At 41.1% G+C, this 22684-nt stretch overlaps 1 protein-coding gene and 1 long non-coding RNA gene across 5 annotated transcripts in view; both read right to left on the bottom strand.

Moving 5' to 3' along the window:
• RELL1 (RELT like 1) overlaps positions 1-14810 on the bottom strand; it is a 28126-nt gene extending 13316 nt beyond the window's left edge. Inside the window, exon 1 of one of the 4 annotated variants that reach the window (XM_087965837.1) lies at positions 14657-14810. In XM_087965837.1, the coding sequence (XP_087821963.1) occupies positions 14657-14717 (61 nt within the window). In that variant the 5' untranslated portion in view covers positions 14718-14810. The remainder of the gene's footprint in view (positions 1-14656) is intronic. The other 3 variants (XM_087965835.1, XM_087965836.1, XM_087965838.1) reach the window with 3 other exon arrangements.
• LOC148130748 (uncharacterized) overlaps positions 1-18660 on the bottom strand; it is a 30662-nt gene extending 12002 nt beyond the window's left edge. The window contains exon 1 of the long non-coding RNA XR_015749573.1: positions 18593-18660. This is a non-coding gene — a long non-coding RNA (uncharacterized LOC148130748). The remainder of the gene's footprint in view (positions 1-18592) is intronic.
• Positions 18661-22684: the final 4024 nt, after the last annotated feature.

The raw sequence follows: 22684 nt of genomic DNA, 5'->3' as shown, positions 1-22684 counted from the left end.
AAGATAATAACGTTAATCATATCTCTAATGTTAATACACATATTTGTATTAAATTGCAATCTTTCATTATTTCATCATTCAATATTCCAATACATTATTCTAATGCCAATCACCATATTATTTAAGTATACATGATAGTTTCATTATTCAATTCCTTCTTTCATTTTTAATAAAATAAAAATAAAAAAACACCTCTCTTTTGGGCAAGCAGTGTGGTTCCAGGTTTTTACATTTCAATATAAACATGACCATAGTAACATATTAGTCTTTCTTATTCAGTTTCATATCACATTGTTACTTATTAATATTAAATTCATTAAACTTATTTTATCCAATTTTAATTCTTAACTTATTTCATTTTTCTTGGGATATTCTCATATCTTACTTTACAATATTATCTACAATTCTTATTTCATTTTCTATATTAGCTTGGCCAAGCTTGAAGGAAGAGAGATCATATAGAAGTTAATGGAAGTGTGTCTTCAGCCTGCTATCCTAGCAGAAATATTCTGATTTTTGTGAGTCTTGGCTTCAAGGCTAGAGACCTTAAGATTGTCTCCTTTTAATAAGGATGAGGAGAATGTTGTGTAACCAAAGAGTTATTCCACTAAGCCAGAAGTGGGGAATCACGGCCCATTTAATGAATGACCTCTGAACTTCAACACCCAGAATTCCTGAGCCACTATTGGTGGCTCAGGGATTCTGGGAGTTCAAGTCCACAAGTCATAAAAGGGCCATTGCTTCCTCACCCCTCTACACCAAAGGTCTTCAAACTTGGCAGCTTTTAAGACTTGTGGACTTCAACTCCCACAATTACTCCTCCAGTCATGTTAGCTCAGGAATTCTGGGAGTTGAAGTCCGCAAGTCTTAAAGTTGCCAAGCTTGAAGACCCTTGCCCTACACTAAACCATTCCATTTCGGCAAAGAATAAATAGCAAAATCCAAGTTTAATTTCCTGTTCAACCTTGAATCAAAAACAGAGAAATCCTTGGAAGGCCTGGATTTCAGGGCCAGGTTGGGGATCAGATCATTTTATTCCCTTTTCCCCAAAAAACTCAAGGTAACTTAGATGGGGGAGATCCCTTCGTTTTATCCCAACCCCTCACCAAAAAACAAAATTAAAAAAAAATACTGATATATATACATGTTGGACTGGCCTAAAGTCACCCAGGGAGCCCAATATTATAACCACCGTACCAAATGGTGTTTACAAAAAAAAAAGCAAAGTAAAAAGTATCTTTATTAATAACTGAAAATCCAATAAAAAAATAAACCAGCAAGTGGAAGGAATTAGATTACAGGCACCAGTAAAGATGATGTCAGATCACCTCCATAAAAGGAAAAGGAAGGGAAGGGAAGGGAAGGGAAGGGAAGGGAAGGGGAGAGGAGAGGAGAGGAGAGGAGAGGAGAGGAGAAAGGAGAAAGGAAAGGAAAGGAAAGGAAAGGAAAGGAAAGGAAAGGAAAGGAAAGGAAAGGAAAGGAAAGGAAAGGAAGAGGGAAGGGGGAAGAAAAGGAAAGGAAACAGAAGAAAGGGAAGGAAGGGAAGGGAAGGAAGAGGGGAAAGGGGAAGGAAAGGAAAGGAAACAAAAGGAAGGGAAGGGAAAGAAGAGGGGGAAGGGGAAGGGGGAAGAAAAAGAAAGGAAAGGAAGGGAACGGAACAGAAGGAAAGGAAGGCAAGGCAAGGAAGGCAGGGCAGGGCAGGGCAGGAAAGGAAAAGGAAAAGGAAAAAGGAAAGGAAAGGAAAAGGAAAAGGAAAAGGAAAAAGAAAAGGAAAAAAAATATTTCAAACCAAGTTCTCCTCCGGAAGACTTCTGACTACCTCTCAAAAGCCAAAATTTACCCCAAAATATTTAGTTGGAGTCTTTTCAATCATGTCCAGTAAGCTGGACTTTCCAGAAATGAGATCTATTTCTGCCGTGCATCAGAACAGTTAAAATGCATTGTTTTTCACCTTCTGCTATGAAGTTGGACACATTTCAAACCTGGACAAATCCAGGAAACGTATTTCCTCTAGAAATCCACAAGACTCTCTATGGACATTAGAAACACTAAGTTTTCTTTTGGCTTTTTAGTTTCGAGAAACCGGAATTTTCTTTTTTCCTTGTCATTACCATAAAGGCTACAAAGGGTGTGTTTTTTAAAGAATCAGTTACCTACTTTACAGTATGAATCAGTGCAATTCGCTGCTCAGGTTGAAAATCAAAACCCAACGCCTCCTTTCTCTGGACTGATTTGAAGTCACATGTAGCAGGGGTCCCCAACCACCGGGCCGCGGACCGGTACCGGGCCGTGGAGCACTCTCTACCGGGCGCAAAGAATTTTTTTAAAAAAAATGGCGGCTTTCTTCACCTTCGGTGAATGCTGCTGGGATCGGGGATCAAGGACACAAATGAAAGAAGGGAGGGAGGAAGCCGAAGCCTGTCCTTCTCTCTTTGAAGCTAAACATTTTGTTAAAGAGAATTTTGCCGCTTTTTATGACCTTTTCTCGCCACTGTGATGTCAACTCACAAAATATTTCTATGGTCTTTTTAGAGTTGCCAACAGAAAGGGAGGGGGGCAGTGCGGCAGCTTGCAAACCAAAACTGCATTCCACAAATGTTTTCAAAGATAGTAACTAGGTGACTAGTGAATCACACACATGACCCGGTAGTAGGGAGTCATTTTTAAAAGAATTGGCTTTGCCTTCGAAGGTGAAGGGAAGGTGGCGATAGGAGCGCCTGAAGCCGAGTGTCTCCACTGGGCTCCGGTTGCAGGGAGGAGCCCTAGCTGGCCGCGCGTGGTTGCTCTAAACGCCGTGGCAGCACGGGGAGAAGGGAAAGCAACAGTGGCGGAAGGTTTCCTGATACGAAGTGCCCCACCAACGCTGAGGTCAACATCCAAGCGGTCGCCGCCCGCCCGAGGATGCAAGGGAGGGGAATTAAGTCACCCCCAAAAAGATGGCCTAGCCGTTTTTTGGCGGGTCAAAAAAAAATAAGGCCTGGCCTTATTTTGTGAGAAACACGATAGCTCGATACCCATGCTTTGCTATGAAACTATGTGGTCGGGCTTAGTTTTGGGGGAGGAAAATAAGGAGGGAAACATTCTGCCTCTGCCTACCAGCATCCATCGTTATTCATCTGGCTAGCGTCCTTGTCAGTGTGTGAGAGAGTTGAGGAAACTGAAACTGTATTTGCTGTGTGAGCAAGGAGACAGCAAGGAGCCTGGGCATGGCTTAGCTCAACTGTTCTGTACTAAAGCTGCTTGGTGCTATGAAACTAAAACTGAAACTGAAACTCCTCTCCTCTGCTTGTGTTTTGCATTTGGAACAGATTTCTTTCTAGGTGGGGAGGGGGAGTAGAACTCCTTAGCATCCGAGCGTGATAATAATAAGAATAAGAATAAGAATAAGAATAAGAATAAGAATAATGATAATATAGGGAATAATACTCCTCTGATGGTCATTTCGAAAAATCCTTTCTTAGTGAGCACCTTGAAGCCAAGAGGAACATCGGTGCCAAATTTCAAGTTTGTAAGCTTTACGATTCTGGAGATTTTGTGATGATGCACGAGTGGTATTTCGCTTTTATATATAGATAGATAGATAGATAAAATTCAGGTTTACAATCTATATGTTTTCAGTTATTTTTTCATGGTTATTTGTCATCTTGTTTTCATCTTTCAAGTTCCTTTCCTAGCTCCTCCACCCCTACTCAGGAAACCTCTGTAGCCATTCATTTCTACTGCACCCCTAAATGCTACAGAAATACAGACATTCATTTTTCTCTACTCTTAGATCCTGTAGAAACAGGGGTGGGATTGTACCTGGTCGGACTGGTTCTATAGAACCAGTTGTTATGATTCTGTCCAGTTTGGAGAACCGGCAAATCGCGCCATTGGCTAGCCCCTCCCCTCCCTGTCCACTCACTCCTTACCTGGCATGCGCGCCATTCAACTTGCCTACGTTTGGTAAGTTGCTATTTTTCCTTTTTTTTCCCCCTGAGCATCATCTGTTCTGCTGTGCCGGGCGATTTAGATTAGCTAGAAAGCAGGAAATTGTTGGATTTCTTGCTTTCTAGCTAATCTAAAAGCAGAGCTGAACCTTCCTTAGGACTGAAGCTTCTATTTTTCAGTGCAGACTCAGGTAGCAGATTGCAGAATCATAGATCTCTAAATGAATCTGTGCTTCTGTGAGCAACTCAATCTGCCTGCCTGCTTTGCCTGATTTTGGGTAAAAGTTGCTCTTTTTTAATAAAAAAAATAATAATCAATATTTGCATACATGGTATGTTGTGAGTTAATTCTGTGAGTTTGCTTGCTAACAAATTTTATGTGACAAACTGAGGTAGCAGATTGCAGAATGGTAGATCTCTGGATGAATCTGTGATTCTGTGAGCAATTCAATCTGCCTGCCTGCTTTGCCTGATTTTCGGTAAAAGGTGCTTTTTTATTAAAAAAAAATCCATATTTAAATAAATAGTTATAATATTTACATACAAGCCATGCCTAGCCAGTCACATGACCACCAAGCCACACCCACAAATTAGGCCACACCCACAGAACTGGTTAAGAAATTTGAATCCCATCCTGTGTAGAAAGTTAGCACCTACCCCTCTCCAAGAAGAATGAAATATTCTAGGAAATATAAAAAAGGCAGAATATTATATTTCCCTGGGTGACAAAAGGAGAAACATGTTTTAAAGACAAAGCAGCTTCCTGCAGCTCCCTGCCCCTCCCCCCTTCAGCTCCAGGGCGATGGGATTAAGACATGGCCCTCAGGACAAGATAAGATTACCCATCTCACCACATGGCACCTGGGAATTACATCACCCAGCAGGACTCAACCAAACTTAGCACACATACAACCTACAAAGCTAGCTATGACCCCTGACAGCATCCAATCAGGATACCAGGAAGGTCAAAGCCAGAGAGGGTATAAAACCCAGGGACTCTAAGCATCTCCTCCCTTTTCGCTCAGGAGCTCCAAGGCATGTGGTGCTGTCCACCATTAAACCTTCTTTCCAAGCAACTTCCAGGAATCCAGTGTCTTTTTCCCCACTTGGAACTGAATCAGAAGGATATTTCTTCCAACAATCTAGTCCTTCAAACCTCTCCCTAACTTCCCAACGGCTATTTTTTTGATTTTTATCTCACATTTATTGCTTAATAAGTAACTCCAGGCAATAACCGTACTAATGCTGCTTCCTCATTCTATTTTCCCGAAAACCTTGTCAGATGAGTTGGACTATCTGGTCCAAAGTCATACAGCTGGGTTTTGTGCCTAAGGAGGGACTAGAACTCACCGTCTCCTGGTGATTGGCCCAAAGTCACCCAGGCTCCAGCCAACTTTCATGCCTAAGGCAGGACTACAATTCTCAGTCTCCTGGCCCAAAGTCATCCAGTAAACTTTCATGCCTAATTCAGGACTACAATTCTCAGTCTCCTGGTGATTGGCCCCAAGTCACCCAGCCAACTTTCATGCCCAAGGCAGGACTAGAACTCACAGTCTCCCTATTTCTAAGTCAGCTCCTTAACCATTATACGAAACTGTCTGTCTTAGATTCATGTTTTCTACCCTCCGCAATCTGAATTCTGTCTCCTTCCCTTTATCCCTCCTTTGGGTAATTCGCTTTTCCATCTTAAAATGATTGTCTTGGCCATTTAGTCCAATTCTTAGCAACTCTTTATTGCCCCCCAAAAAAACCCCAGACATTACCCAAGATTTACTTTTCCTAAACTGTAAAATATGGCTCAGTGACAATTAGTGCAAATCGTTTCCCCAGTTATCCTAACTTCATTTGGTCGGTCAAATTCTGAATTATAATTTTTAAAGAGAATGAATGTGTCCTCACATCCTTTGTTAAAGAGTTATGCATGGCATGCTGAATTTCAAATCCCTCTTCCTAGCTTGGAAAAGAACAATACACAAATAAAAAATAAAAGTCACCAACTTTTTACAAGGCCGGCTGCTATAAATAGTCTTCTGCATTTCCAGAATATCTGCATCATCCTGACTCGGAATAAAATTCTGAATCAATGCAAGATTATTTATGGAGATTCTCAGTCATCCAGGTCATGTTGTCCCAAAAGTGCTTTTTTCAAAAGGCAACTGGACTTTCTTTTTCCTTGAACACATTTCACTTTTCATCCAAGAAGCTTCTTCAGTTCCAACTGAAGAATTTCTTCAGTTTTTCTTCAGAAGTGAAGAAGCTTCTTGGATGAGAAGCGAAACGTCTTCAGAGGGAAGAGAAAAAAAAGTCCAGTTGCCTTTTGAAAAAACACCTTTGCTGTTTTTTTTTGGTAAGAGATTGCATTTAATGTTAGTCAGACATTATCCGAACAAAATTCTACAGAACAGATTAACTTTTTTAAAAAATCACGACTTCATCATTAAAACCACTTTAAATCGTTCCAGAACTGCACAAAAACTCCTCCTAACACATGTATTTTCTTTTAAATGCTTTTTAAACGCAAAATGAATCTCTTTTCTCAATTTTTCTTTTGGGAAAGCAAAATACAAAGGGTACCCAGGAAGAAAAAATAGAGGAAGAAAATGAAACAGTGTAAATAAAAAAGGAAGTTGTCTTTTAAATAAGTGTCACATGGTATACTATTTCCTGTGTAGGAAAAATAAAAGCGAGTTATGAACAAACACCCAACTCCTACAAGGGGAATCAGAAAATGTGTCATCGGAATCCATCATCCACCCATCATTAGTCAATTTCCTTAAACCAAAGATTTAAGCTATAAAATACAGTAATATTCTCTTTTTTAGTGTCATTTATATTTTGTTCAATAAAAAGTTAAAATACAAAACTTCCAAAAAACCAGGAACCAACAACCAAAAACAAACGTGACATTTAAAAAAGATGCATTAAAAAAACAAGCACATATACGTTTATTATGCCCCCTAGTTGAATAAAAGACAATAATATTCTTCATACTTTGTGTGGCAGCAAATATGATTTACTAATCATTTGTGTCCTGCTTTCCTATGTAAATAGGGAAAAAATGCAGACTGAATACCATTTTTCTAGGCCAAGAGAGTGAAAATCATCCAGTTGGCTTTGACAATTCCAAAAGTAAAGGCAGGAATTTAAGTTTCCTTATTTTGATTCCTGTCCTTAATATCCAAAACAAACCGAATCTCGAAAAACTGAATGCTACCCCTATAAAAAGAAACAATTCAATGCTCACACAGGACTGGAGCTTCCTAATTACATAGAATGTAATTCTATTCCTTCCTACCTTCCTTCCTTCCTTCCTTCCCCTACACCCCTCTATCATTCTTCTTATGGTTTAATCTCCAGAACCCTAATCAACTTTGATACTCTCTTCTCTGCACACTTTGAAGAACAGAGAATTACAGAGTTGGAAGAAACCTTGGAAGTTGGCATGCAGAGCCATTTGTGCGGGAATGCGAGCCCCAGCCAAACTTACCTGCACTGTGCATGCACGCACCTCCCAGCTGGTTTTCGACCCGTTTGAGGCCTTTTTCGGCCTCCCAGAGCTTGAGGAAGCCTCTGCAGCCTTTGGAGGCCGAAAAACAGGCCCGTATTGTCACTTCTGGTACTTCCAGTTATGTCACTTCCGGTATTTGGAGGCCTCAAACAGGCCCATTTTTCGGCCTCCAAAGGCTGCAGAGGCTTCCCTCGAGCCTCTGGGAGGCCAAAAAAGGCCTCAAATGGGCCGAAAATCAGCCGGGAGGTACACACATGTGCACTGCAGGTAAGGGGGCGGGGGGTATTGCATGTGCATGGGGGGCAAGGCGCATTGCATTTTGGATGCCAGTATGCGCGTACGCGCGCGCACACTTTTGGCACACCACAACAAAAAGGTTCGCCATCACTGTTCTGCCCTTAATCATCTTCCATCCATTACTTAAATCTGTGGAGATTCTCAGTCGTTATCATGGCTGTCCCACAGGTGTTTTTTCAGGAGGCAACTGGAGTTTCTTGTTTGTTCTTTGAAGACGTTTCACTTCTAATCCAACAAGCTTCTTCAGCTCTGACTGGATGTGGTAGGGAATAGAAGGATTTATAATCCTTGCAGACAGCTGGTCATTTGCATCCTTTTAGAGGGCCGTTGAGGCCACTTGGAGATTTATCTGTGTCCTCAGGGTCACCTGAATAGTGCAAATGGGTGTGGAGCCTTCTTTCTGCAGTTCCAAGAAGGCTCCACACCCATTTGTACTACTCAGGTGACCCTGAGGACACAGATAAACCTCCAAGTGGCCTCAATGAGAATGCAAATGAAAGAATGCAAATGACCAGATGACTGCAAGGAATATAAATCCTTCCATTCCCTACCACATCCAGTCAGGGCTCAAGAAGCTTCTTGGATGAGAAGCAAAACATCTTCAAAGAACAAACAAGGAAGTCCAGTGGCCTCCTGAAAAAACACCTTTGGGCCATCCATTACTTCTTGTACTGCCCTCAGATGCTTTGGAGAGTAAGCCAATTCCTCTGTGAGAACTCCTCAAATTATCTTTCATTTATTTATTTTTTTATGACCTGTGTCATTTATCACTTAGGTTTATTTATCTGTAAGAAAAAAAAACCCATTGTTATTCCCTCCTTTTAAAGTTTGATTTCTGGAAACTGACCTCTAGATTTATTGCCCTTTCTTTCTTTCTTTCTTTCTTTCTTTCTTTCTTTCTTTCTTTCTTTCTTCTTTCTTTCTTTCTTTCTTTCTTTCTTTCTTTCTTTCTTTCTTCTTTCTTTCTTTCTTTCCCTTCCTTCTTTCTTTTTTTCTTTCTTTTTTTCTTTCCTTCCTTCTTGCTTTCCATTCATTCATTCATTCATTCATTCATTCATTTTCTACAGCTGACCATCTCAATCCAACTGACTCAAGGCCATCCTAGAGATTTAACTCTTGGAGGTTTAACATTTACTCAATCTCTTGGATTTCAAATCCCCCTTTTGCCAACGGAATGGCAAACAGTTTCCATTTAATTATTATTTGGGTTTCAACTGGCAAATGAGTGCATTGTGGAAAAGTGAAGAAAGAAAGAAAAAATAGGATTTTGAATTTTAAGCAAGAACTGGACAGGCTAAAGGACATTATCTTTCTTTTTTTAATTTTGAAGTGAGAAACTGTATGGAGTTACTACAGGAGTAGAAGACTAGCAAAGTCACTTCCTTCACTATTATTCGATGTTCTATAAGAAAATAAAATACTTTTCATGGGACTGCACTTATGTAATTCCTGTGGAAATATGTACTTGTTGCCTCCAAATTCAGAGCAAGTACCAGCAATCCACAACCAAGCCCAAAAATGTATGTTGCTAAGTGAGGCATTTGTTCAGTGGGCTTTGCCCCATTTTTCAACCTTCCTTGACACCACTGTTTAGTGAATTACTGCAGGTGGTAAATTGATAATATCAAGTGAACCTGGCTTCCCCTTTGACTTTGCTTTTCAGAAGGTCGCAAAAGGGGATAACCCCGGAGACACCACAACTGTCTAAGTATGAGTCAGTTGCCAAGCGTCCAAATTTTGATCACATGACCACAGGGATGTTGCAACCGTCGTGAGAAAAATGGCCGTAAGCAGGGGTGGGATTCAGTGGTTCGGACTGGTTTAGGTGAACTGGTAGTTCTGGTGATCATTTGGCCCCGCCCATTCACCCCTGCCCTAGTCCAGTGGTAGCTAACCTTTTTGGGCTCCCGTGCCAAAAAATGCGCGCAAGCTCGCACTCGTGCACCAGCACCCAGAAGGCAATGCATGTGGGAGGCCCCACACCCCCTGAGCATGTGCACACAATCCCTCCATGTGCCCATGCATGCATGATGCCCCCGCATGCCACGCATCTCTGTGCATGCGCGTGCATCTCCCATGCATCCCTGCACCCCGGCGTATGCACGCCAGATACCTGACAATCAGCGGGCGGCGGTATGCATGCATGCACAGTGGGGCTCTTCTGGGCGAGCTCTTGCATGCCAGTAGAAGTGGCTCTGCATGCCACTTCCAGCACACATGCCATAGGTTCACCATCACGGCCCTAGTCTCTCCTTTATTTCTGTGTTTTGCAGCTGAGCTGATTTGCACCAATTGCCACGCCTCAGCTGTTTTACTCCCCGGGGCTGCAGTAGAAGGTAAGTATTAAGAGCTTGAAAATGGGTGGTTGCGCTCACCGAACCAGTTATTATACCGGTTGAAATCCCTGGCCATTAAGTCACCTTTTCCAGGGCTCTTTATCATTTTGAACGGCCACGAAATAAATTCTTGTATGTCAAAACAATGTTCCCAAGATTGTTTTTGAAAGCGACAAAGACTCTAAAGGAAATTTTTTTTAAATGAATGACAAAAAACTCAAACCATCCAGAACTCAGCTTGAGCCTGGGGGAAATACCATGTGGATCCTGAATATATTAGTTTTATTTTATTCTTTTTTTGTTTGTTTGTTTATTATACATCGGCTTCGAGAATGTTAAAAGAAGATAATAATGTAAAATAAAATAGGTGGTAAACTGGAAATGAAAATACCGTGTTTCTCCAACAATAGGGCCTCCCCCAATAGGAAGTCCCAGCATGTTTTATAGGCATAAAATCAAATTAAGCCCCTCCCCCCAAATTAAGGCCTATATTAAACATGTGAAATGGAGGGGAATGGCGGGGGGGCTTGCTGTTAGGAAGTACTTTTGTTGCATACCTGGATATGGTGCTGTCTGCATTGACTTCGGCGTTGGTGGGGCACTTCGTATCAGGAGACCTTCCACCACCGTTGCTTTCCCTTCTCCCTGTGCTGCCGCGGCATTTAGAGCAACGCCACGGCATTTGGCGCAGCCACGCAGTGTTTGGTGCAGCCACGGGCAGCCAGCCAGGGCTCCTCCCTGCAACCGGAGCCCGGCAGAGACACTCGGCTTCAGGCGCTCCTGTCGCCACCTTCCCTTCGCCTTCGAAGGCAAAGCCAATTCTTTTAAAAACGATGCCCTACTACCAGTACGACAAAGCCTCCCCTGCCTGAGAGGGCAGCCCAACCCCTCATGGAGAGGTGAATCTCCTGGGGCCGCAGCGCGGGATCGGCCCACCCCGGGAGAAGCGCCCAGCCACCATCCCTGCCTGGCGCCGGGCAGAGCACAAACAGTTTCGCCTGGGGCGCCCAGCGCAGATGACAGGCGAGCCTTCCTGCTCTAAATGCCGCGGCAGCACGGGGAGAAGGGAAAACAACAGTGGCGGAAGGTCTCCCGATACAAAGTGCCCCACCAATGCCAAGGTCAACATCCAAACTGTCGTCACCCGCCCGAGGATGCAAAGGGGGGGAATTAAGACACCCCCGATAAGACGGCCTAGCCGTTTTTTCGGGGGTCAAAAAAAAAATAACGCCCGGCCTTATTTTGTGAGAAACACGGTAATAGGGGATAAAGAGTGGAAAATATATGTGTGGATGAAATGCTTTTCATATTGGATTAATGAATTGAAGATATGAAGTGAGAATTTATTTAAAGATCAATGGAATAGATAATGATTTGATATAAAATTAGATAAGAAAGTTGGAAATGTAATTATGATTATGCATGAATGTTGTAGTTTGGAACCACGTTGCTCACTTGAAGAGATGTATAAAAAATAAAAAACTTTTTTTTAAAAAAAGAACTCAACTTGAGCCAAAGAGACAAATGAAGAATGTTTAGGGAAAGTGACCGTTTTCAGTTAGGTTACAGCTATTTCCAGAACAGGGTATTAACTAGCTGCCAAAATTTTAAAAGAATGCATAGAGCGAGAAATGCAGAAACAGAAGTAGAAAATAATAATAATAATAATAATAATAATAATAATAATAATAATAATAATAATAATAATAATAATAATAATAAATATTTCAATAAACCAAATGAATCAAAGAATGAACTTTCTTCAATCATTCCAAATGCACACCAAAACATTTTATGAAGCTCGCTTTTCGGAGAGATCCAAAAACATTTCCATTAATATAATGCAACTATTCAATATTGTGGTGAACAACGTAGAAGAATTTGAACAATGAGGAATTTTGGCAGAACTTGTTCATCCTGCAATCTCCAACCTTATTTCTACCGCCCTGACTCACTTAAATAACTCCCGACATTGCAAGGTTGTGTTAAGAACACAAAAGCATATTGCTTCCAGCCACCATTTAATCTTTCTTTTGTGCAACTCCAAAGCAACCGCGTGAGATGCAGGTGGAGAAAATTCCTAAACAAAAGTAGGTTAATTAGCAGCAATTACAAGCTATTGCATGAGATGGAACTGTGCATGTAACTGTTTGAGATGCATTCTGATTCCTGCTGGGTATATTTCAAACAATCAAATTATTATTACATATTACATATTATATTAATTATATTATACTATATTATATTACTATACTATAGCATTACTATATCACTATAGTATATACTATAACTATACTATACTATTACTATTAATATACTATACTATTCCTATACTATGCTATTATTTATCACTATTACTATACTATGAATAAATTACTATACGATACTATTGCTATTTTATGCTATTACTATTTATTACTATCACTATACCTATTACCTATACTATTACTAAATTACTACACTATACTATTGCTACACTATGCTATTACTATTTATTACTATATTATTGATATACTATACTATTACTGTTTACTACTATTACTATTACTGTTTATTACTATCACTATACCTATTACCTATACTATTACTAAATTACTACACTATACTATTGCTACACTATGCTATTACTATTTATTACTATATTATTGATATACTATTCTATTACTATACTATTACTGTTTATTACTATTGCTATTACTATTTATTACTACCACTATATCTATTACCTATACTATTACTAAATTACTACATTATACCATTGCTACACTATGCTATTACTATTTATTACTATATTATTGATATACTATACTATTACTGTCTATTACTATTACTATTACTGTTTATTACTATTGCTATTACTATTTATCACTGTTAATTTACTAGACTATTTATTGCTATTACTATATTGTTACTATTTATTACTATCACTATATCCATTATCTATACTAAGACTATAGCTTCCTAGGGATAGACTTGAGAGCATTATAAGCAGTGGCCTATGCTCCGTCTGGGTACCAAAATGCCCCACATGCACAGCTGATACCCGACAATTAGCTGGCTGGCAGGAGACGAGCGCACGCATGCGCAATGGAACTGAGCTGGGGCGATGGCTCGCGTGCTGGCAGAGATGGCTCTCCATGCCATAGGTTCGCCATCACAGGTATAGGGTTTCCTGCCCGAACAGGGCAGTGGGTCTGACTAGAGGACCTCCAAGGTCCCTTCCAACTCTTGTCATTTTTAATTCTGGACTCTTCTCCTTTTCTCAAAACATGAGCAGTAGAATCGGACAAATTGTAAAGGCGTGTTAAAAATTGTGGGTTGTTTTTCTTTTTCTTGCTAGGAAAGGGAAAAGGAACCAGAAAAACAGAAACTCAAGGCCCGTTTCAGGATGAAAGCAACTTGCAACCAACTGTTAAAGATTTGTACCTACCTGAAATCACAACTCACCTAAGTGAAGGACAGGCCTTTGGAAGGGGGGGGTGGGGTGAGCCTTGTGAACATTCCTGTCATTTGCACTACTCTCTACCAATCAGCCAGGCAATCCTACTACACTTGCAACTCAGGCTCCGAATATTCAACTATTCAAATAAACTCCCAGGAGTGATTCCTTAATCACGTGAGAGGACCAACAGCTGCAAAACTTTGCTTTGCCCTTTATGTAAGGGGGGGAAGGAAAGGAAAGAGGGAAAAGTGGGGGGATGGGAAAGGAAAAGGAAGGGAAAGTAACAGAAGGAAAGGAAACAGAAGAGAAGGAAAGGAAACTCAAGGAAAGGAAAGGAAACAGAAGAAAAGGAAACAGAAATTAGGAAAAGAAAAGGAAAGAGAAAGAAAGGAACGGAAAGGAAACAGAAGGAAAGGGAACAGAAATTAGGAAAAGAAAAGGAAAGGAAAAGAAAGAAAGGAACGGAAAGGAAACAGAAGGAAAGAGAAAGAAAGGAAAGAGAAAGAAAGGAACGGAAAGGAAACAGAAGGAAAGGAAACTCAAGGAAACAGAAGGAAAGGAAGCAGAAATTAGGAAAAGAAAAGGAAAGAGAAAGAAAGGAACGGAAAGGAAACAGAAGGAAAGAGAAAGAAAGGAAAGGAAACAGAAAGGAAGGAAGGAAAAGGAAAGGAACGGAACCGCGGGAAATTCACCAGGGCGTTTCTGCCCCGATTAGGCATCAAACCCCACCACCAAAAAAGAAACTCGGTCGAAACCGGGCGGGCATCTTTGCAAAGCAAGTCCTGGGGTGACCCCCCACCACCAAGGACCCTGGCCGGCCACGCGAATCCCCCCAACTTTTGGGGAGGCTTGGAAGGCAGGGAGATCCAATCGGGGAGAGGGGATCCATCCCACCCACACACCCCGGCCTCAGGGTTGTGGGGGGAGGAACGAGAGGGAAGAAATCGGGGTGGAGGGGGTTCTTGATTTCTCTCTCTCTCTCCCCTTAAAGACCAAATGGGGCAGGGCCAGCCAAAGACTTGGCAAAGTTTCCCACCCAGGTGGCAAATGGATTTGGGGGGAAGAAAGACCCCCAAAAATTGGGTGTCCCATTTCCCGCGGACACCCCCACCCGAAAAGGGCTGGAGAGCCCCCCAAGACCCACCGAGAGGCCGGACGTGGTAAGCTGTCACAGCGGTCACAGCGGTCGTTCCGGCGGGAGGCATCACTCCGATCTTCCCTTCTTCGAGCCCGGGCGGGTGGGGGGGGAGGAATGCAAAAATCCCCGCAACATTTCCCCCTCCCAGCCCCGAAGAGGCTCCTCCCACCGGCCCCGCCCCACCCGGTCAGAAGCGTTCCCCGGGTTGGAGCCCGACTGAGCATGCTCGGCGGCCCGCCCACGGAGGGTGGGGGCGGAGAAGCCCGCGGGCGCCCCGTTGACGGGCGAGGAGGGAGGGAAAGTTTGGCTAGAGTTGCTCGGCGCGCTTTTGGGGGGCTTTTGGGGGGCCGAGAAGGGGGATCTTTGGGCAGGTTGGGGAAGGGTCGCTGGGTCTGCCTTCCAGGTTGCTCAAAAGCAAATTTTCTTTCTTTTTTTCCTCAAGTTTTTTTTATTTTTTTACTTTTGACAAACATATCAATGCATGAATAGTGTAGCATCTACATCAGGGGTGTCCAGCCTTGGCAACTTTAAGCCTGGAGGACTTCAACTCCCAGAATTCCCCAGCCAGGTGGCTGGGAATTCTGGGAGTTGAAGTCCTCCAGGCTTAAAGTTGCCAAGGTTGGACATCCCTGATCTACATTTTGATACAAATAAAATAGTATTAGTCACATTTGTTTCCTTTCACAAGCTTATATCATTCTAGCAATAATACACCTATTTTTATTTTTTTATTTTCTACAAACTTATCAATGCGTGAACAGTGTAACACCTAAGTGTCCTGCATTTTGAGATATTAATATTAATATTTTGAGATAATATTAACTCATCTGTTTCATTTAACAAGCTTATACAATTCTAAGTAATAATACACCTTTTTATTTTTTTATTTTCTACAAACTTATCAATGCATGAACAGTGTAGCCCTTCTGAATGTCATACATTTTGATACAAATAAAATAGTATTACTCACATTTGTTTCTTTTCACAAGCTTATATCATTCTAGCAATAATACACCTTTTTTATTTTTTTATTTTCTACAAACTTATCAATGCGTGAACAGTGTAACACCTAAGTGTCCTGCATTTTGAGATATTAATATTAATATTTTGAGATAATATTAACTCATCTGTTTCATTTAACAAGCTTATATAATTTTAAGTAATAATATACCTTTTTTATTTTTTTATTTTCTACAAACGTATCAATGCATGAACAGTGTAGCCCTTCTGAATGTCATACATTTTGATACAAATAAAATAGTATTACTCACATTTGTTTCTTTTCACAAGCTTATATCATTCTAGTAACACCGATTTTTATTTTTTTACTTTTTACCCATTTTTTACCCATGCTTCGCTATGAAACTATGTGGTCGGGCTTAGTTTTTGGGGAGGAAAATAAGAAAAAAAATTGTGCCTCTGCCTACCAGCATCCATCAATATTCATCTGGCTAGCGTCCTGTCAGTGTGTGAGAGAGTTGAGGGCTGTTTGGAAACTGAAAGAATATTTGCTGTGTGAGCAAGGAGGCAGCAAGGAGCCTGGGCGTGGCTTAACTCAACTGTTCTGTACTAAAGCTGCTTGGTGCTGCTGTGAAACAAACTGAAAGTCTTCTCTGCTTGTGTTTTGCATTTGGAACAAATTTCTTTTCAGGTGAGGAGGGGGAGTAGAACTCCTTAGCATCAGAGCATGTTAATAATAATAATATAGGAAATACTAATGCTTTGATGATCATTTCAAAAAATCCTTTCTTAGTGAGCCCCTAGAAGCCAAGTGGAACATACATGCCAAATTTCAAGTTTGTAGGCTTTACGGTTCTGGAGATTTTGTGATGATGCATGAGTGGTATTTTGTTTTTATGAAGATTATTGTTATTAGTATGTGTTAATATTCCTTTTTGTTCTTTCTTTATTTTCTGTAAATGATGTGCCCTGACAATACATTGTATTCAAAAGGTTTATGAAGAAAAAAAATTAAATAAATAAAGTGAAAGTCTATATATTCCTAAACTCACCGCAGCAATCCCTTTATTCGTGGGGGATACAGATTCTGCCTTTGCTAGCTAAGGCTGTTTTGAAAATTAGAAACCACAAATTATAGCTCAAGATGAGAGGAAGGAAAAGGATTATTTGTGCTTGAACACCATCTATTATCTGTTTTGAGAGACTATATAATTAAGGTCTGTCTCTACCTGATAAGGAAATAGTTGGATAGTCTCAGGCACAATATATGCAATTTCTTCTTCTTTTTTATAAAGTTTTTTATTATACATTTTCATTTATTATACATCACATTTCCATTTCTGCAACGAAGGTGTACTGTTGTATCAAATCTCATTTAAATACACATAGTTTTATATACCCTGATTGTAGCCACTTTCTCATAATTATACAATGTAATTTCTTTTGCATATACATATTATTTTACACCGTAATTATAACTGTTATTCTCATAGTTATACCATATAGTCTTTCACCTCTAGTCACTCTATAGACTATAATCTGTAGTCAAGTACGATCCATTGGTAATATTACTTATAACATATATATTTATATATAGACAAGATATACAATCCCTCAAGGTGAGTTCAGTAAGCATCCATTCAGGTAGACCTCAACTTGCAAGCATAATTTTGAGAAGCTCAAAATTTCTGTTGCTCAGTAAGACGTTAAGTGAGTTTTGCCCCATTTTACGACCTGTGTTGCCACTGTTCTTAAGCCTTCTTGGAACTGCTGGACAGACTGTGTTGTAGATATAGGTGGTGTCATATCACACTGTTCTGACCCAAACCTGGTTCCAAGGAAGCAAACACGAGACAAAGGTAACCTTTTAATATTTCTTTACGAATCCCGTTCCTTCATGGGTAAAAGGCTGCTTCAAACCAATTAGCTCTGATAAGAAAGAGCCTTGCCAAGGTTGTGCAAGGTTGCCAAGAACACTAGATAAAATTGCCAAGAAATATTCCAAACAAAAAGACTTCAAACACAGACCAAGATAGTCCGAACTTCCACAAGGCTTGAGTGCAAAAACTTCTTTGCTTCCTGCAAAAAACTCTGGTTTCTCAGCTGGCGTTTATCTCTTAAAGGAGGGGTCATTACCTTTCAGCCTTACTCCCGAGTTACCTGTGCTACTGCAGATGCTCTTTCCTTCGAGCAGGCCTGCACGCATGCACACTGGGCACAGGCCCCTTGGGTTCCTCTTCATCACTGCTGCCAGCCTCCACAATCTCGAAAGGCAGCATTCCACTCCCTGATGGTCCTGGCCCCATCCTTGCATCACACACAGGCCCCTCATCTGAGTCCTCGTTCTCCGAGACCTCAGCCGTCTGCACCTGCTGCCCAAGAACCACAACACACACCTATTTACACTATTCAAGTGACCCCGAGGGCACAATAAACCTCCAAGTGGCCTCAACGACTCTCAGAAGGAGTGCTAATGTCCAGAGGACTGAAAGGATATAAATCATTCCATTCTCCACCAGTCGGTCAGAACTGAAGAAGCAAAATGTTTTCAAGGAAAAAGAAAGTCCAGTTGCCTTTTGAAGAATACCTTTGGAATAACCATGACCTGGATGCCTGAGAATCTCCATAGACATCTTCCAAAGTCTTGCTGAATCTCCCAGTTTAGCCTACTTTCCTAAATCTCACACTTAACTTCATCCTTCAAATCAGATAGCTCATTTTGCTTTTAGAAGATGTGCCATTAATGCCCTCAACCCAAGTTGAATACGTAATCTAGGTGAACATCTTTTCAAGTGTCTGTCATACACCTTGAGCTATAAATAGATTTCTCCTTCTTAAATCACAGAGATTAGTGAACTATTGGGTTCTTTGTGCTGTCTTGAATTACCATGTTTCCCCAAAAATCAGACCCTGTCTTATATTTTTTTGCTACGAAAAAAAGTCACCAGGTCTTATTTTGGGGGATGTCATCCACTGACTAACCTCACTTGCGCATATCGCTCCTGGCCTCCTTTTCGCTGTCAGAGGCCTTCAGGAACTTCTTCTTCTGCAGCTGGCAAGGCTTTCCTGAAGGCCTCTGCAGCCGATAACAGAACTCCAGATCGATCCAGAGATTTGTTATCGGCTATAGAGGCCTTGAGGAAAGCCCTTACCAGCCTTGCCGGCTGCAGAAGAAATGGTGTGCGAGGCCTGGCTACAACTGTCCAAAGGTAAGCAGCTCCACTCCCCACATCCCCATCCTAGCTTAATTTTTACCCGTCCACTCTAAAGTGGGCAGGATCTTAATTAGGGCTTATTTTGGGGGTAGGGCTTATATGGGGCACATGTGTAAAAATCAAGCTAGGACTTCATTTCAGGGTTTGGTCATCTTTTGGGGGGAAACAGGGTAATTGTTTTCCTACAGACATTTCATGACCCAACTAGGTAACATCATCAGTGCTAGAGGTATATTTGAAGGTGTTTTCCTTCATCTCAAGAAATCAGGCTGTGTGAGAGCTTGGAAATTCACAAAAGATTTATTCCTCTTCCAGGTCAGTGTCCCCAAACACTGGTTCATATTTCCATGCCCTTGAGACAATTCTGCCAGTGACTCTTAGCTTGTGATCCAGTAGGCAGATGGTGAGCTCGGAAATCATTGTATACATATTTGGGAATTATTAACTTGTCAATCCTTTGAAAGGCATCAAGAAGGCAGAAGCTGGGAGAACAGGTAAGTCCGTAGGTTGCGTGGGCAAAAGGTATGCAGTTTGATCCGGAATAGGTTGGTCCTTGGCATCTTCCAACGGTGATGTTTCAAAAGTTTGCTTCCTTTAAGGAACCCTTAAAATATCAGGAATTCGATGGCATGGATTTAACATGTCTGGCATGCATGCATGATGTGTAAGATCTAGAATTCTCAGAAGAAGCAACGTTTTATGAGGTCAAAGTAAATACGGCCCTTTCAGTAAATAGGCTTTTCAAACAGTGATTGCCACTAATCTAAACAAGAAGGGATTTGTTTATTTTGTGTGTTTTTACCCATTCCTTCCATCCTCTGGATATTTTTCTAAACATAATATAGCAGTCTGGAAGGACAGCCCAACCTGGTTGTGTTGCAAGAGAAAACTCCAGGGCTATGCACATGGTGACTCATAAATGCTGGGAATGACGCACCTGGTACACCAAATGAAATTTTGGGAAGCTTTGCTGCCCATGGCCTCCCTTTGCTTTCCAAGAAATGGCCGGGAGTCCAGAAAAAATTCCAAATTCTGGATTAAACCAACTTTCATCCAGAGTTACAGATAGAACTGTGATCTTCAGATCTAGTTTGTGTTTCGAATGGGAGACGCCCTTTATTAAAATCATTCGACTTTATTAAACTTGAAACTTGTAATTCAGGTTCTGCCACATGTTTTGATACATGAATTTTAGATTCAGGTAAAAGTGAAAGATTAATTAAATCTATCAATATATAAAAGCAAAATACCACTCATGCATCATCACAAAATCTCCAGAACCGTAAAGCCTACAAACTTGAAATTTGGCATGTATGTTCCTCTTGGCTTCTAGGTGCTCACTGAGAAAGGTTTTTTTTTAAAAAAATGACCATCAGAGCATTAGTATTTCCTATATTATTATCATTAACACGCTCTGATGCTAAGGAGTTCTACACCCCCTCTCCACCTAAAAAAAAAACACACTGTTCCAAATGCAAAACACAAGCAGAGGAGAGGAGTTTCAGCTTTAGTTTCACAGCACCAACAGCTTTAGTACAGAACAGTTGAACTAAGCTACACCCAGGCTCCTAGCTGTCTCCTTCTTGCTCACACAGCAAATACTGTTTCAGTTTCCAAACAGCCCTCAACTCTCTCACACACTGACAGGACACTAGCCAGATGAATACCGATGGTTGCTGGTAGGCAGAGGCAGAATTTTTTTCCCTTTATTTTCCTCCCCAAAAACTTGCCTAATAACAAAGTTTTGTAGTGAAGCATGGGTACCCTGCTAGTGAATAAGAATAAATAAACCCTCAATCTTTTTGGTTGAATTGGCTCAAGCTAAGCCCACAGCCAGAAACATGAAACTGAAGTCCTTCCAAAGGAAATAAAGGATTTTCATCTGAGGGAACTGGTTAAACCCAGTTCTTGCCTATACAATATGGGTCTTCTTATCTTTAAATAAAATAAAAATTAAACAGGCTGGATGCCAGCGAACAAAATGTCTTTAAAACAGAGCAGAGAACACACATTGAATGCTGTGTTTATGAGTGTGTGTCATCTCACATTCTCAGGCCTCGCTTGCTGTTTAGAGTAAATATTTGCACTCTTTGGCTCATTAAAGTATCCTGGCTGCCTTGCCATTTAGATCAGGGGTCTTCAAACTTGACAGCTTTAAGACTTGTGGACTTCAACTCCCAGAATTCCTCCTCCAGTCATGTTAGTTCAGGAATCCTGGGAGTTGATGTCCACAAGTCTTAAACTTGCCAAGTTGGAAGACCCTTGATTTAGACTGTGTAGAGCAAGGGTGGGGAACTGTGGCCCTTTTATTTCTCATGGACTTCAACTCCCAGAATTCTTGAGTCAGCCATGCTGGTTCAGGAATTCTCAGAGTTGAAGTCCACGAGTCATAGAAAGGCCAAGTTCACAAAAGGGAATCTTATGATCCTGGGACAATGCAACCTTCATAAATATGACTCAATTGCCAAACGTCTGAATTTTGATGATGTGTGGCCCATGGGGATGCTACTGTGGGGATGTGCCATGATTCCCCAAAAATAAGATCGAGTCTTATATTTACTTTTGCTCCAAAAGACGCATTAGGGCTTATTTTCCAGTTAGGTCTTATTTTGGGGGAAATACGGTTCTAAATGCGTCCACAATCAGCCGACAATCTTAACTGGGGCTGAGTTTCAGGGTAGGGCTTATATTACGAGCATCCTGGAAAAATCATGCTAGGGCTTATTTTCCAGTTGGGTTTTATTTTCAGGGAAACAGTAGGTGTTAAAAAACAGCCTTCGGTCACTTTTTTCAATTGTCTTGTAACTTCGAATGGTCACTAAATAGACTGTTGTAAGTCGAAGACTACCAAATTATTCTCTGCTAGCAGAAAATTGTGAAGACCATATATTTTTAGAAAAACTACCTGGTTGGTCAGACTTCAGTTTGATCTCTCTGAATTCTGAGCCTTGCTATTATTGAAAAGAAGATGAAAGAAATTATTCTTCATGTCAATCAAACGAAGATGACATGGTCATGTTGCAAGAGGAGTATTATTGCCAAATAGAGCAATACCCGGTTTCCCCAAAAATACGACCTACCCTGAAAGTAAGTCCTAGCTTGATTTTTACATGTATGCCCAATATAAGCCCTACCCCCCAAAATAAGCCCTAATTAAGATCCTGCCCACTCCAGAGTGGACGGGTAACAATTAAGCTAGGGTAGGCATGGGAGGGTGGAGTTGCCCTACTACTTACCTTTGGACAGTTGTAGCCAGGCCTGGAACACCCCGACACCTGCCTTGCTGGACCAATTCTTCTGCAGTTGGCAAGGCTGTCAAGGCTTTCCTGAAGGCCTCTGTTGCTGATAAACAAAGCTCTGCATTGATCCAGAATTCCATTATCGGCTGCAGAAGCCTTCAGGAAAGCCTTGCCGGCCTCAGAAGAAGAAATTCCTGAAGGCCTCTGACAGTTTAAAGGAGGCCAGGGGAGACGTGCACAAGTGAGTTTAGTCAGTGGATGACTTCCCCCCAAAATAAGACCTAGTGCCTTTTTTAGTGGCAAAAAAAAAATACAAGACAGGGTCTTATTTTCAGAGAAACACAGTGTCTAGACTTCAGTTTAACTAAGTTAATAACTAGATGTGATTTATGCAGCGAAGAATACATTTTCTTAATAGAATTTTATGGGTTTCTGGTGGCCTCGCAAACCCATAAACCACAGAATATCAGAGAGTTTTTACAAGATGCTGGCCCTATACTACTAGAAAAGGAAAATTCAGCCGATTCTTATTTAACTGTGTAGAAAGTTATGAAGATTTAAAGATTAGAACGGTACTACTTTTAAACACTGGCTAGTTTTGTTTATCAATCTGTTTTTAT

The sequence above is a fragment of the Notechis scutatus genome, chromosome 4 (genome assembly GCF_049901735.1).
Source record: "Notechis scutatus isolate UNSWTSFEM ecotype Mainland chromosome 4, rNotScu1.2, whole genome shotgun sequence".
In the NCBI taxonomy this organism is placed as follows: domain Eukaryota; kingdom Metazoa; phylum Chordata; class Lepidosauria; order Squamata; family Elapidae; genus Notechis; species Notechis scutatus.
The sequence above is the reverse complement of the archived record's forward strand: the minus strand, read 5'-3'. Positions and strand labels throughout refer to the sequence as shown.